The sequence below is a fragment of the Oncorhynchus tshawytscha genome, linkage group LG19 (assembly GCF_018296145.1).
Source record: "Oncorhynchus tshawytscha isolate Ot180627B linkage group LG19, Otsh_v2.0, whole genome shotgun sequence".
Lineage (NCBI taxonomy): Eukaryota > Metazoa > Chordata > Actinopteri > Salmoniformes > Salmonidae > Oncorhynchus > Oncorhynchus tshawytscha.
The window spans coordinates 56,552,090-56,568,474 of record NC_056447.1 but is presented as its reverse complement, the minus strand read 5'-3'; the positions used below and the strand labels follow the sequence as shown (position 1 = coordinate 56,568,474).

General features: G+C 37.8%; 1 protein-coding gene across 1 annotated transcript in view; it reads right to left on the bottom strand.

The window, feature by feature from the left end:
- Positions 1 to 16,385, bottom strand: part of LOC121838841 (mucin-5AC-like) — a gene marked incomplete at its 3' end in the record, with an annotated part of 33,012 nt that overhangs the window by 5,970 nt on the left and 10,657 nt on the right. Inside the window, exons 16-26 of the mRNA XM_042301194.1 lie at positions 15,807 to 15,901; positions 15,416 to 15,542; positions 14,773 to 14,876; positions 14,385 to 14,536; positions 14,159 to 14,208; positions 13,939 to 14,039; positions 9,813 to 9,964; positions 9,574 to 9,712; positions 9,308 to 9,415; positions 5,111 to 5,290; positions 4,733 to 4,972 (exon numbers count right to left, since the gene is read on the bottom strand). Coding sequence (XP_042157128.1) covers positions 4,733 to 4,972; positions 5,111 to 5,290; positions 9,308 to 9,415; positions 9,574 to 9,712; positions 9,813 to 9,964; positions 13,939 to 14,039; positions 14,159 to 14,208; positions 14,385 to 14,536; positions 14,773 to 14,876; positions 15,416 to 15,542; positions 15,807 to 15,901 — 1,448 coding nt within the window. The remainder of the gene's footprint in view (positions 1 to 4,732; positions 4,973 to 5,110; positions 5,291 to 9,307; positions 9,416 to 9,573; positions 9,713 to 9,812; positions 9,965 to 13,938; positions 14,040 to 14,158; positions 14,209 to 14,384; positions 14,537 to 14,772; positions 14,877 to 15,415; positions 15,543 to 15,806; positions 15,902 to 16,385) is intronic.

Below are 16,385 nucleotides of genomic sequence, written 5' to 3'. Positions count from 1 at the left end.
AGCGAGTAGGACATTGTGAGAATAGATTCTGATGGTTATTGATTCTTGGTTTGATTGTTTAAGTAACACTAGTTCATTTTGTTTGATTGTTTAACCTGTAACACCAGTTAATTTGAGCAGGAAAGTTCATGTAGTCTAACATTATAGTATGTTTCCATTATGTGGAACAATGTCAGGTCATTAAAGGTGATTGCTGGATTGATTGAGTAGTATGAGAACCTGTTGGCAGAAGACTAAACTAATATGTTAAGTGGGGGAGTATCATAGATTTTAATTATAGTGTTGTTACTGCAATAGTCAAAACAATTTCATATGTTTTGGGGAATGAAAGCTTTGTGGATATGAGTGGGAAAAAATAATAAGTTTGTTTTGATTTTTACGCTGATGAGACAGCGCCAACTTTTGAAAGATTTTAGATTTGTTTAGAAAATTTATCAACAGGTTGAAATTATTAGATTGCTGATTTAAAGTTTTTTTAGCAGTTGATTTAACTTAAACATTGTATCATAAATATACATTGATTTGATTAAAACTTATGATTAATGATTTGAGGTACAGTGGAATTATCATTAGGTTTGGTTTATAGTTCACGTTTGAGTTTCTGAATAGATGTAGTGTAATGAATACTAACTAAGTGTTTTGTGTTTTCTCTGGGAAAATGGATATTCCACTGTCTCTCTGGAATGTTTCCAGGGACTATACTCTTGGGGAGAGTGAGTGAAATTGAGGCCATAAACTACCACATTGGAGGGGGCCTGGAAGTTTTTTGTTTTACACATGCAAATTATTTTGATAAAGGAATGTTCTGGGAACATGGAAATACAAAAATGTTAGAACTAGTTGATTATTGTTTGCAATTTGTTTTATATAGTGAAAAACACTGCTTTGAAGGGTTTTGTATGACCTATGACCTTCTGATGAAGTTGTGGCTTGATCACCCACATTGGAAAGCCATTTGGATAATGAAATTATGGTCATTTGTAGTACTGCTTTCAAAATAATTTGTGTAATTGGTAAATATGTTTCTTAGCCATATTTGTAATTTGGACCACTGGGAAGGGCATTGCTTTTAACTAAGGATATGCTGCTTTAAGTCTATTTTCCTATGACCAGAGGGGTTAAATCATTTTTCTTTGTGGAGTTTTTTTTTCAGTTTAGTGATTTTAATTTGATTAGGTTAGCTGAAAGTTAGTTTTACATTTCTTTTCAGTTTTGTTTTACATTACTCTCATACGGAGAGATGTGTGTAAAACATGGGGGAGGATTCATTTTTTTGAGGGTTTGAATTAAAGTTATACAACTTAAGTGATATGTGAAGGAGTGTATTGTATTGTTGAGTGTATTGTATTGTTGTGTTTGTTTTGTTCTATTCCCGAGGGGTATAGGTCTAACTTCTTGATCCTTGGCTCTACGATGGAGTTGACAGTGAGATGGGGAGTATAAACCAATTTGAAAGAATAGTTTCAATAGAATGTGTTGATATTCTCTGTGAAATATGTTTAGATATGTGTGTTAAGAATAACTGGTAAAAGTAATAATTTATCATGTAGTTAATGAACTGAACTAAACTGTTGTTCTGATCTGTTCTTTCGAGGTTATCATGAAAAGTGACATCAGACGGTATCTTAATGCATGGAAGAGATAATTGGACCGAATGGTGTGTGTACCTCAAAACCCCCTCTAACTGGCTGAAGAAGAGTGACAAAGGCGTTGAAGGAGGCTTTCCAAACCACTTCTACCGAGAGAAAAGAACCAGGCCAGAAATCGGTGTACAGTCTCAGATCTAAGTCATCAACTGCTTTCATGTTTCTCTCATACTGTGAGAGTCCACTTGGAGTGACCATGAAGAAAGATCTGTTCTAACATTTTCTTATGATGCTGGTATATTGGTTGACGAATGGACAAGACATGAGTGGTAAAGATGAGAAATTGAAATTGGGACATTATCATGGGCCGTCCACTTTGAACTGTAAAGCTATCTGAAGAAGAACGAAAGAGACGCCAGAAGATGCAGTGCCTGAGAGGGTGGGGTTGGTCAACTGTGCCATTAAAATTGTTTATACTTTTGTGGTATCAGGTTGATTGAAGAGGTCTACACCATGTAAATTGTAGTAATCTAGATTAAGAATGCATTGAGATACTGATCTGTATTATAATCATGATTAAAAAAGTTAATAGTAGAATTATGGGATAATTATACTGAATGTAAGTAAATCTGCTAATATTGATGTGTGTTAAATTGAGGATTTTACTTTGAGTGATAAGACAAATTTGAATCACTGAGGAATGCTATTCTAAATATTGGTTGGATAAATAGTTGGGTTGTTACTTATGATTTGGAATATGAATGATTTCACTGCCCTGTGCTCTATTCCTGAGTATATTTCTGAGCATGAGGACTTAGAGGGATGTATGTCCTATATGTTGTGAGGAGGCCTGTGTTTAGACACTGGTTCTCATGTAACTTAAAGAGCATAAATATGTTATGTTTTTATTTTCCTCAAATGGATTATTCTATGTTATTAAACATGTGCAAGTCTGTCTTGTAGAATAAAGGTTGTAAACTTAGTTTCAGAAGGGAGAAAGCTTACATATAAGCTAAGGTATTTGACATTGAGGGGATTTGAATTTTTATATTGAGTATGTAATTAATATTCTGATTCTTTAGAAGGGACAATGTCCCTTGAGAGGGGAATGTTGGGGAATAATCAGAATTGGTTGGTAACATAGGTAAGATGTTTTATATTCATCATATGTTTGTAAGTTACTTCTCATCAGAATGTTATTTTTGTATAATACTGTGGTGGGGTTGCAGTATCTGTTCCATGTCAAGACTAAGTTGCTTGGGCCGGAGAGAGGGGAGAGGTCAAGCGTGTATCTCTTGGCTCCACAATGTCTGTGTGCCAGTCAGTGTGTCTCTGTGATCTTGTCAAGATAGGATGGATTTGATATATGCCTGTTGATATGGAGGATTGGTTTATGGTTCTGAGTTTGAGAAAATAACATAGTTTAGGAGACAAAGCTGAACGATTTATTATGTCTATGCTGTCTGACTATGTGTGTTTTTTGCTATTAAAGGATCTCAGCTGCAATGTGTAAGGAACTCTCAGAGAATTCATTGATAGACACTAAATTGATCTGAGAGTCACAGGTTGTGATAGAGCTCATATAATTAAAGATGGACTTTGATAACTAACTCTGACTTGTGTGTGGTTTGCTCTCATGATTAGGTAAATAGAGGAAATTCCACGACAACAGCCCTTCACATTGCAGATGGACAATGACCCGAAGCATACTGTGAAAGCATCCCAATACTTTTTTAAGGCAAAGAAGTGGAATGTTCTGCAATGGCCTTTAAGGCCTAGATTCAATCCTCGTTAAAGAGCGATTGAGCCAACAAATGCAGTGTTTACCTTGAATGTGGTCTTCATGAATTCAGAAATATTGCCTTTAAAAGGTGCATAGCCGAAATGGGGTCTAGAATCTAGCATTTTAGAGTTGATCCCCCACATCTCAGGTCCATATTTATATTACAGATTAACTTTTCTACGACCTGTACTGCAGTAAGGTGCAGAGAGGTCAGTGGCTGGGTAAGAACGGGTTATTTTCAAAGCCAGATTTACTCACAAATAAACCTTGATGAAGGTCAAGTTCCTCATACAGCAGATAGCTCCAACAACCAGAGTGATTGAGGCTATTAATACTTAAAGAGTACATTGATGCACCTGTGCGTTGATCTAAGTAACATCACCAAAAAATCCCTCTCACAATCTGTCAATTTAAGCGATATCAGGTTTTTTACTGCTTGAAAGCTCAGGAAGTATGGAGGTAGCTTTGTGCCAATAAAAATAAGGGATTAAGTACGTGTCCAAAAAAAGTTAAATATCTCCTAAATATACAACAGACACTTCAAAATCCTATTCCTTATGATTTATTTTTGACTGTCTGTTTTGCCATTTATGAATGTGTTGTTATGTTATAGCAGTAAAGGCCAAATTGAATATCTTATCAAATATTGTTGGGGGGGGATATATTTTTGAAAAAGGGGTCCTAAAATTCCAAAGGGGTCCTAAAAAGGGGTCCTAAAGGGGTCCTAAAATTCCAAATGAAATAGCTAAATGATCAATGGCACTGTATGAACATCTGAAAACCATTCCATATGTAACTCCCTCAACGGCTTTTAACCGAAATTGACCATTTTCACCAAATGTATTTACCAACATAGCCAAGATACACAAGTCATAGCCTTTGTACAGACAGCTTGTTTTAACCTGCCGACTGCATGTATCTGCTGTACTGTCTATTGAATGTATCTGCTGTACTGTCTATTGAATGTATCTGCTGTACTGTCTATTGAATGTATCTGCTGTACTGTCTATTGAATGTATAGGTTATTCAAATGACTGTATTTATTTATTTATTTTATTTTACCTTTATTTAACTAGGCAAGTCAGTTAAGAACAAATTCTTATTTTAAATGACGGCCTAGGAACATTGGGTTAACTGCCTGTTCAGGGGCAGAACGACAGATTTGTACCTTGTCAGCTCAGGGACTTAAACTTGCAACCTTCCGGTTACTAGTCCAACGCTCTAACCACTAGGCTACCCTGTATATGTGTGTCTTTTTATCTTAGTTTATATCAGCTGCACTACGTCGACTTCCTAACAACTTCGGTTGGTATGGCAATAAAGTATTGAATCTATATTGAATAGTATCTGCTGTGTACTGTACCTGTGAGTGGCAGGCTGAGAAAACGTTACTGGTGATGATGCTGCAGCGTTTCAGAGACCAGGACTGCCTGTATGATCTTAAAGTGCATGGGTTTTTTATGATATCAGCGTTGGGGCAACTGGGTGACACTTTCCAGCTGTTCCCAAACTCCAGAGCTTCAACAACCACTTCCTGGTTTCTGGACGTGAAGTCGTTCTTTCCATTACCATCGTAGTTACCACACAGACCACACACTTGGCCCTGGAAGGAAATTAAATATTTAAAAATAATAACTTGAAGTAGATAATAAAACATCACATTGTTTTGTAAGCCAATGCAATTGGTAAACAAAGATACAGTGCAATCACTGGTTCAAAATGTCCTATTCTAGTCACTCACCTGGAAGGTAGAGCTGAGTTTGATGAACAGGCTATTCTTCTTGTCCCACATGAGGATCAGGCCATTTCCAGCCTCAACAACAACATAGAGACCGATAGAGTGGACCTGGTATGGTACGTCAACCCCGTTCTCTTGTTTGATCACTTTTACAGATTCATCTGCTAGTCTGATCTCATTGTTCTGAAAGACAGAAACAGAAAGTGTTCATTGATAATGTAATACTAGTAGACAGGTTTACACTGTGGTGGTGCTGGATTTAACACTACCCAGGGTAACACTGTGGTGGTGCTGGATTTAACACTACCCAGGGTAACACTGTGGTGGTGCTGGATTTAACACTACCCAGGGTAACACTGTGGTGGTGCTGGATTTAACACTACCCAGGGTAACACTGTGGTGGTGCTGGATTTAACACTACCCAGGGTAACACTGTGGTGGTGCTGGATTTAACACTACCCAGGGTAACACTGTGGTGGTGCTGGATTTAACACTACCCAGGGTAACACTGTGGTGGTGCTGGATTTAACACTACCCAGGGTAACACTGTGGTGGTGCTGGATTTAACACTACCCAGGGTAACACTGTGGTGGTGCTGGATTTAACACTACCCAGGGTAACACTGTGGTGGTGCTGGATTTAACACTACCCAGGGTAACCAGGGTAACACTGTGGTGGTGCTGGATTTAACACTATCCAGGGTAACACTGTGGTGGTGCTGGGCTTAACACTACCCAGGGTAACACTGTGGTGGTGCTGGGCTTTAACACTACCCAGGGTAACACTGTGGTGGTGCTGGATTTAACACTATCCAGGGTAACACTGTGGTGGTGCTGGGCTTTACACTATCCAGGGTAACACTGTGGTAGTGCTGGGATTTACACTGTGTGGTGCTGGGTTTTACACTGTGGTGGTGCTGGGTTTTACACTGTGTTGGTGCTGGCTTTTACACCATCCAGGGTTACACTGGGGTGGTGCTGAGTTTTACACTATCCAGTATGTACACTAAAAGTGGCAGTAGTAAAGCCTCTCTTGAAAAAGCCAAACCTTGACCCAGAAAATATAAAAAACTATTGGCCTATATCGAATCTTCCATTCCTCTCAAAAAAATTGAAAAGGCTGTTGCGCAGCAACTCACTGCCTTCCTGAAGACAAACAATGTATACGAAATGCTTCAGTCTGGCTTTAGACCCCATCATAGCACTGAGACTGCACTTGTGAAGGTGGTAAATGACCTTTTAATGGCATCAGACTGAGGCTCTGCATCTGTCCTCGTGCTCCTAGACGTTAGTGCTGCTTTTGATACCATCGATCACCACATTCTTTTGGAGAGATTGGAAACCCAAATTGGTCTACACGGACAAGTTCTGGCCTGGTTTAGATCTTATCTGTCGGAAAGATATCAGTTTGTCTCTGTGAATGGTTTGTCCTCTGACAAATCAACTGTAAATTTCGGTGTTCCTCAAGGTTCCGTTTTAGGACCACTATAGTTTTCACTATATATTTTACCTCTTGGGGATGTCATTCTAATACCTAATGTTAACTTTCACTGCTATGCGGATGACACACAGCTGTACATTTCAATGAAACATGGTGAAGCCCCAAAATTGCCCTCGCTAGAAGCATGTGTTTCAGACATAAGGAAGTGGATGGCTGCAAACTTTCTACTTTTAAACTCGGACAAAACAGAGATGTTTCCCGAGAAACAAAGAGATCTTCTGTTGAATCTGACAATCAATCTTAATGGTTGTACAGTCGTCTCAAATAAAACTGTGAAGGCCCTCTGCGTTACTCTGGACCCTGATCTCTCTTTTGAAGAACATATCAAGACTGTTTCAAGGACAGCTTTTTTCCATCTACGTAACATTGCAAAAATCAGAAACTTTCTGTCCAAAAATGATGCAGAAAAATGTATCCATGCTTTTGTCACTTCTAGGTTAAACTACTGCAATGCTCTAAATAAACTTCAGTTAGTGCTTAATACGGCTGCTAGAATCCAGACTAGAACCAAAAAATTTGATCATATTACTCCAGTGCTAGCCTCCCTGCACTGGCTTCCTGTCAAGGCAAGGGCTGATTTCGAGGTTTTATTGCTAACCTAAAAAGCATTACATGGGCTTGCTCCTACCTATCTCTCTGATTTGGTCTTGCCGTACATACCTACACGTACGCTACGGTCACAAGACGCAGGCCTCTTAATTGTCCCTAGAATTTCTAAGCAAACAGCTGGAGGCAGGGCTTTCTCCTATAGAGCTCCATTTTTATGGATTGGTCTGCCTACCCATGTGAGAGACTCAAATTCAGTCTCAACCTTTAAGTCTTTACTGAAGACTCATCTCTTCAGTGGGTCATATGATTGAGTGTAGTCTGGCCCAGGAGTGTGAAGGTGAACGGAAAGGCTCTGGAGCAACGAACCAGCCTTGCTGTCTCTGCCTGGCCGGTTCCCCTCTTTCCACTGGGATTCTCTGCCTCTAACCCTATTACAGGGGCTGAGTCACTGGCTTACTAGGGTTCTTTCATACCGTCCCTAGGAGGGGTGTGTCACTTGAGTGGGTTGAGTCACTGATGTGATCTTCCTGTCTGGGTTGGCGCCCCCACTTGGGTTGTGCCGTGTCGGAGATCTTTGTGGGCTATACTCTGCCTTGTCTCAGGATGGTAAGTTGGTGGTTGAAGATATCCCTCTAGTGGTGTGGGGTCTGTGCTTTTGCAAAGTGGGTGGGGTTATATCCTTCCTGTTTGGCCCTGTCCGGGGGTGTCATCGGATGAGGCCACAGTGTCTCCTGACCCCTCCTGTCTCAGCCTCTAGTATTTATGCTGCAGTAGCTTATGTGTCGGGGGCTAGGGTCAGTTTGTTATATCTGGAGTACTTCTCCTGTCCTATCCGGTGTCCTGTGTGAATTTAAGTATGCTCTCTCTAATTCTCTCTTTCTCTCTTTCTTTCTTTCTTTCTTTCTCTCTCTCGGAGGACCTGAGCCCTAGGGCCATGCCTCAGGACTACCTGACATGATGACTCCTTGCTGTCCCCAGTCCACCTGGCCGTGCTGCTGCTCCAGTTTCAACTGTTCTGCCTGTGATTATTATTATATGACCATGCTGGTCATTTATGAACATTTGAACATCTTGGCCATGTTCTGTTATAATCTCCACCCGGCACAGCCAGAAGAGGCCTGGCCACCCAACATAGCCTGGTTCCTCTCTAGGTTCCTTCCTAGGTTTTGGCCTTTCTAGGGAGTTTTTCCTAGCCACCGTGCTTCTACACCTGCATTGCTTGTTGTTTGGGGTTTTAGGCTGGGTTTCTGTACAGCACTTGAGATATCTGCTGATGTATGAAGGGCTTTATAAATACATTTGATTTGATTTGATTTGATATACTGTACATGTCAATTTGAAATTATACTGTACAAATACATAGCTAACCCTAACCCAAATACATAGCTAACCCTAACCCAAATATATAGCTAACCCTAACCCTAATACATAGCTAACCCTAACCCTAATACATAGCTAACCCTAACCCAAATGCAAGGAGGGGGGGGGTTCCTGCTATCAATTCTGCTCATAGAGAATTCTAAGCAGGCATTCCCTCAGACAGCCCTGTCAATCTAGCTACAGTGGTTGCTCCACTAAAAATGTTGTGATTATGCTGCGGGATTTAGAGGTAATTTGTGGTTTAGTACAGTACCCTGCGTCACCACTTCATTGCTCCAGACCAACGCAAGGGGGAGTTAGAGCACTGATTATGATTTTGGTTCCAACTGTGTCTCTAACTGACAATGAATGGGTGACATAAACCTAAATAGAAACTGATAATTGTGCACGACTTCAGTATTACTTACTAAAACTGTTGTTAAACAGGTTTTTATTATTTCATTTTGTTAGGATTGTTTTGGTATTACTGGAGTACTGTAGGCTACTCTCGACCAGTCACGTTGTACAGCGCCTGAGTGGCACAATGGTCTAAGACACTGTTTAGCAAGCTATGTTGCTACAGATGCTGGTACAATACTCCTACCGGCCTCGACTTGGAGATCCATGAGAAGACTGTAGGTTTTGTAGCTAAATGCATGGGGGGGACGAGATAAGCGCAATCCAGAGTTCAGCATGGAATTCCGCTCACTCACGACATTGTGCCAAATGTCCAGACTTGTCTATTGTACCTTTAATGCAAGTCTGAAGCCGTTTATGAACAGTAGTTCCTACCCCCAAGAAGAGCTTGATGGCCTTGGAACAGGTGGTGCCGGTGGTTCCACAGGGAATGTTCTCTGTGATCACTCTAAAGGTACCTTTTGGATTGTTGCTGCAGTAGTCCTGCAGGATGTTTTCAAATTCACAATCAGAAAACATCGTAGTTATTATTATTATTACCTCATCTTAAACATAATTGGAAAATATGTGCATCATACATAAAGTAGGGGATTTAATAAAAATACAAAGAAAATCATGAATGCAAATGATTATTGCCCTACCTGAGTAAGAATGTATTCACAATCTCCATTGAAAGTGAACCTTTCCTCATCAAAAGTGATGAAATGCCCATCTCCATATATGGCACACATCCCATCACACTGCTTTTTGGTACACTGCCATTTTCTGCCTTCACAAGTGCTACAATGATGCAAACATAATCACATGGGAAGATTTTAGAGGGAAGCATTTGACATATCCAAAGAAGAAGAAGAAGAAGATGGATAGAAGTTGATTTTACCAGGTATTGCAGTCTACTTTGAGCACATGTCCAGGTTGGTAGTAGACTCCATTGTGAGAACAGGGACATAGGTCTTCCTTGATGCATCCTCCGTTTCCATCAGACAGCAGACCATCAGGACATACACAGCCTGACACACACTCTGCACTGATCTATAACACAATGAATCAGGGAAGGACTGACATGAATTTAAGTTGGACTTTATGTGCCTGAATGTCCCTCCTCCCACCAGGGTATAAGTTGTGGACATTATGTGCCTGAATGTCCCTCCAACCTCCAGGGTATAAGATGTGGACATTATGTGCCTGAATGTCCCTCCACCCTCCAGGGTATAAGATGTGGACATTATGTGCCTGAATGTCCCTCCACCCTCCAGGGTATAAGATGTGGACATTATTTGTCAAATGGATCAATTGATCAGGTGTTTGAAAAGACACAAGGATGACTTTTAAAGATGATCTCCTTGACGTTCATGGAGATCAGGTTCTCTGTAAACATTACAGTCTGCTCAAACAGAAACCCTCTAAAAAGTAAATCTCATCGGAGGATATCGTTTGGGATACTGGGCCTAGCTTTGTCCAAGGTAATAAATCATTTGATCAATCTGACACTGTGTGAACATAACATTGTCCTTGTATGTTTTAATTAAATGTGTTGCAATATATGTTTTATTAACGTGTTGTAAGACATGTTTTATTAACGTGTTGTAAGACATGTTTTTATTAACGTGTTGTAAGACATGTTTTATTAACGTGTTGTAAGACATGTTTTTATTAACGTGTTGTAAGACATGTTTTATTAACGTGTTGTAAGACATGTTTTTATTAATGTGTTGTAAGGCATGTTTTATTAACGTATTGTAAGGCATGTTTTATTAACGTGTTGTAAGACATGTTTTTATTAACGTGTTGTAAGACATGTTTTTATTAATGTGTTGTAAGACATGTTTTATTAACGTGTTGTAAGGCATGTTTTTATTAACGTGTTGTAAGGCATGTTTTATTAATGTGTTGTAAGACATGTTTTTATTAATGTGTTGTAAGACATGTTTTTATTAACGTGTTGTAAGGCATGTTTTATTAACGTGTTGTAAGACATGTTTTTATTAACGTGTTGTAAGACATGTTTTTATTAATGTGTTGTGAGGCATGTTTTTATTAACATGTTGTAAGGCATGTTTTTATTAATGTGTTGTAAGGCATGTTTTTATTAACTTGTTGTAAGACATGTTTTTATTAACGTGTTGTAAGACATGTTTTATTAACGTGTTGTAAGACATGTTTTTATTAAGTGTTGTAAGGCATGTTTTTATTAACGTGTTGTAAGACATGTTTTATTAACGTGTTGTAAGACATGTTTTTATTAATGTCTTGTAAGACATGTTTTTATTAATGTGTTGTAAGGCATGTTTTTATTAACGTGTTATAAGGCATGTTTTTATTAACGTGTTGTAAGGCATGTTTTATTAATGTGTTGTAAGGCATGTTTTATTAATGTGTTGTAAGACATGTTTTTATTAACTTGTTGTAAGACATGTTTTTATTAATGTGTTGTAAGGCATGTTTTTATTAACGTGTTGTAAGGCATGTTTTTATTAACGTGTTGTAAGGCATGTTTTTATTAACGTGTTGTACGGCATGTTTTATTAATGTGTTGTATGACATGTTTTTATTAACGTGTTGTAAGGCATGTTTTTATTAATGTGTTGTAAGACATGTTTTATTAACGTGTTGTAAGGCATGTTTTTATTAACGTGTTGTAAGACATGTTTTTATTAACGTGTTGTAAGACATGTTTTATTAACGTGTTGTAAGGCATGTTTTTATTAACGTGTTGTAAGACATGTTTTATTAATGTGTTGTAAGACATGTTTTATTAACTTGTTGTAAGACATGTTTTATTAATGTGTTGTAAGACATGTTTTTATTAACATGTTGTAAGGCATGTTTTATTAATGTGTTGTAAGGCATGTTTTTATTAACGTGTTGTAAGACAAGTTTTTATTAATGTGTTGTATGACATGTTTTATTAACGTGTTGTAAGACATGTTTTTATTAATGTGTTGTAAGAAATGTTTTATTCATGTGTTGTAAGGCATGTTTTTATTAACGTGTTGTAAGACATGTTTTTATTAATGTGTTGTAAGGCATGTTTTTATTAACGTGTTGTAAGACATGTTTTATTAACGTGTTGTAAGACATGTTTTTATTAATGTGTTGTAAGACATGTTTTTATTAATGTGTTGTAAGACATGTTTTTATTAACGTGTTGTAAGACATGTTTTATTAACGTGTTGTAAGGCATGTTTTATTAACGTGTTGTAAGGCATGTTTTATTAACGTGTTGTAAGGCATGTTTTTATTAATGTGTTGTAAGACATGTTTGTATTAACGTGTTGTAAGACATGTTTTTATTAACGTGTTGTAAGACATGTTTTATTAATGTGTTGTAAGACATGTTTTTATTAATGTGTTGTAAGACATGTTTTTATTAATGTGTTGTAAGGCATGTTTTTATTAACTTGTTGTAAGACATGTTTTTATTAATGTGTTGTAAGGCATGTTTTTATTAACGTGTTGTAAGACATGTTTTTATTAAAATGTGTTGTAAGGCATGTTTTCATTAACGTGTTGTAAGACATGTTTTTATTAACGTGTTGTAAGGCATGTTTTATTAATGTGTTGTAAGGCATGTTTTTATTAACGTGTTGTAAGGCATGTTTTATTAATGTGTTGTAAGGCATGTTTTTATTAACGTGTTGTAAGACATGTTTTTATTAACGTGTTGTAAGACATGTTTTATTAACGTGTTGTAAGACATGTTTTATTAACGTGTTGTAAGACATGTTTTTATTAACGTGTTGTAAGACATGTTTTTATTAACGTGTTGTAAGACATGTTTTTATTAATGTGTTGTAAGGCATGTTTTTATTAACGTGTTGTAAGACATGTTTTTATTAACGTGTTGTAAGACATGTTTTTATTAACGTGTTGTAAGACATGTTTTATTAACGTGTTGTAAGACATGTTTTATTAACGTGTTGTAAGACATGTTTTTATTAACGTGTTGTAAGACATGTTTTATTAATGTGTTGTAAGACATGTTTTTATTAACGTGTTGTAAGACATGTTTTTATTAACGTGTTGTAAGACATGTTTTTATTAACATGTTGTAAGACATGTTTTTATTAACGTGTTGTAAGACATGTTTTATTAATGTGTTGTAAGACATGTTTTATTAATGTGTTGTAAGGCATGTTTTTATTAACGTGTTGTAAGACATGTTTTTATTAACGTGTTGTAAGACATGTTTTTATTAACGTGTTGTAAGACATGTTTTTATTAATGTGTTGTAAGACATGTTTTTATTAACGTGTTGTAAGACATGTTTTTATTAACGTGTTGTAAGACATGTTTTTATTAACGTGTTGTAAGACATGTTTTTATTAATGTGTTGTAAGACATGTTTTTATTAATGTGTTGTAAGGCATGTTTTTATTAACGTGTTGTAAGACATGTTTTTATTAACGTGTTGTAAGACATGTTTTTATTAATGTGTTGTAAGACATGTTTTTATTAACGTGTTGTAAGACATGTTTTTATTAATGTGTTGTAAGACATGTTTTTATTAATGTGTTGTAAGACATGTTTTATTAATGTGTTGTAAGGCATGTTTTTATTAATGTGTTGTAAGGCATGTTTTTATTAATGTGTTGTAAGGCATGTTTTTATTAATGTGTTGTAAGACATGTTTTTATTAATGTGTTGTAAGGCATGTTTTATTAATGTGTTGTAAGGCATGTTTTTATTAATGTGTTGTAAGACATGTTTTATTAATGTGTTGTAAGACATGTTTTATTAATGTGTTGTAAGACATGTTTTTATTAATGTGTTGTAAGACATGTTTTTATTAATGTGTTGTAAGACATGTTTTTATTAACGTGTTGTAAGACATGTTTTTATTAATGTGTTGTAAGACATGTTTTATTAATGTGTTGTAAGACATGTTTTTATTAACGTGTTGTAAGACATGTTTTTATTAATGTGTTGTAAGGCATGTTTTATTAATGTGTTGTAAGACATGTTTTTATTAATGTGTTGTAAGACATGTCCCATTGTAGACTTACACAGTGACTGTCTAGTGTTTGACAGCTCTTCTGGCACTCTGAGCCCTTGGCTCCGGGCCCTGCACTAGAACAGTTGAAGAAACCCATTGGTTCTTCACAGGCTGTAGGGAACAAAAGTAGGCTTCATAGGTTAGTAGGGATTAAACTACAGAGTCTTGGTTGTGAAGTGATTTGCTATATTTGGCAAATAAAGATGTGTTCTGTATTTCAGAGTACTCACATAAATGTTGTTGTTCTCCAGTACAGCTTAATTTCCCTTGTCTGCAAGAACTGGGTGGTTAAGAGGGATACAAGAGGAGGGGGTTAAGCATGGTTTAGCATGCCTCTTGCAGTAAAACAAGACTTCAGAAGAAGACAGTCGATTTCTAAATATTTTAATAGAGCCACAACAGAGAAGACCATCAGATTTTCAGAGATTTTCTTTCACATGCCAACCAAGTCCTTACCATGTAGCCCCATAGATCCTGGTGACCTCTCCAGGGGGTACTACTGTGCCTCCATTGTAGCAGGAGCAGTGTGAGGCAGGGACACACTCTCCCTGGTCATTCAGGTAGGTTCCCTCGGCACAGCCACAGCCGTCCACAGACACATGGTCTAACTGTTCAATTCAATTAAAAATGTTTTATCCATGAGGGGAAATTACTTTGGGCATGTCTGCAGCAACAACATCCACAACAACAAGAAGATACACAACAACAACAGAACAGCAACAACAAGACAACAACAAAACAGCAACAACAGCACAACAACAACATACAAAACAACAAGACATTAATAAAATGAACAATAATAGCAAACACATACAATAGAAATGAGATGTCCATGTAAATGTACCTGGCAGGTGAAGTCTGTCTGGCTCAGTGAACGACAGGTACGGTCACAGCTGGTCATGGTGTAGTCATAGACCATCGTGTCAGGGCAGCTAGAGGAGTACTTCCCTGTGGAAAACAGTATGGTGATTCAACATTTAATTACATGTTTTGGGGTATTTTGTTTTAAATAAGAAGGTTAACCCTGAACACCGTGGGTTAATAGGAGGGGAAACCCTGGACACCCTGGGTTAATAGGAGGGGAACCCTGAACACCGTGGGTTAATAGGAGGGCAAACCCTGGACACCGTGAGTTAATAGGAGGGTAAACCCTGGACACCGTGGGTTAATAGGAGGGTAAACCCTGAACACCGTAGGTTAATAGTAGGGTAAACCCTGAACACCGTGGGTTAATAGGAGGGTAAACCCTGGACTCCGTGGGTTAATGGAGGGGAAACACTGGACACTGTGGGTAGTTGGAGGAGAAACACTGGACACTGTGGGTACATAGGAGGGTAAACCCTGGACACTGTGGGTTAATAGGAGGGTAAACCCTGGACACTGTGGGTTAATAGGAGGGTGAACCTTGGACACTGTGGGTAAATAGGAGGGGAACCCTTCATTAGTTATTTAATAAATACATTCAGTATCTCTGATGTTTATCTTACCACAGGTGGTGTTTCTCCATCCACTGAGCAGGACGCCTGCAGCAGCACATGCATGGACGTAGGAGGAGACCGCAGCACACATGCACTCCTCACTCCTCTCACAGTTACAACTGTCATATAGGCAGATCTACAGGGAGAGAAGAAGAAACAGAAGAAGAAGTTATGAGATGTGATAATGAAGAAAACTTCTTTCTGAAATCACACACAAGCACAGGACAATAGTATTACAAAAATCTGATTAGATGTTTTGAGATAAATTCAATTAATATTATATAATTATTTGATATAGAACGTCTTAAATGATTGTTTAATAAATAAATATATATTCTTAGAGCTTTGAGATAACTCTGTAATTAAAGAGCATTTGAGAAGTTAAAATCATCATACTTACTTCCTTGTAGTAATTTGGGTTGATCTCAGTGTGGCATTGGGAAAATATTCCTTCACTATCTGACAGCATTGAGCACCAGTGCTTGGCATATCTCTCTGTAAAACATATGAGATATTAGCAACATTTAACAAAGTACAAAGAGTTTTAATCTAGGCTTTACTGTCCCTCAGTCGAGCACCTGATTCGCTTTTTGTTCACCTGGGCTGAAGCGCATTTGGGTATTGTATCATTAGACCAGGGGTTCCCAAACCTTTTTGGCCCACGACCCCATTTAGTGAAGAGGCCTGCCCGCTGTCCCACTATAGATTTGCCCCATTTGTGCAAGAGTCCACCTTTCAATCACATGGAATCTGTTTTTGTCAATATAGCCACGCAGCACACGGAACATCCCCTGTGCCATGTCATGCTCAGAAATCGTGAGACAGAACAATATGTCCTCATGAATAGCATCCCCCGATATGTATAGCGAACAAAATTCAATGCATGGGGCATCTCGGCCTCCACAGCTAACGTCCATTTGGAGAGCATAAACTGGGGAGTTTGTGAGTCGTTCAGTTAGAGTTTCCTCTTGATTGCGAG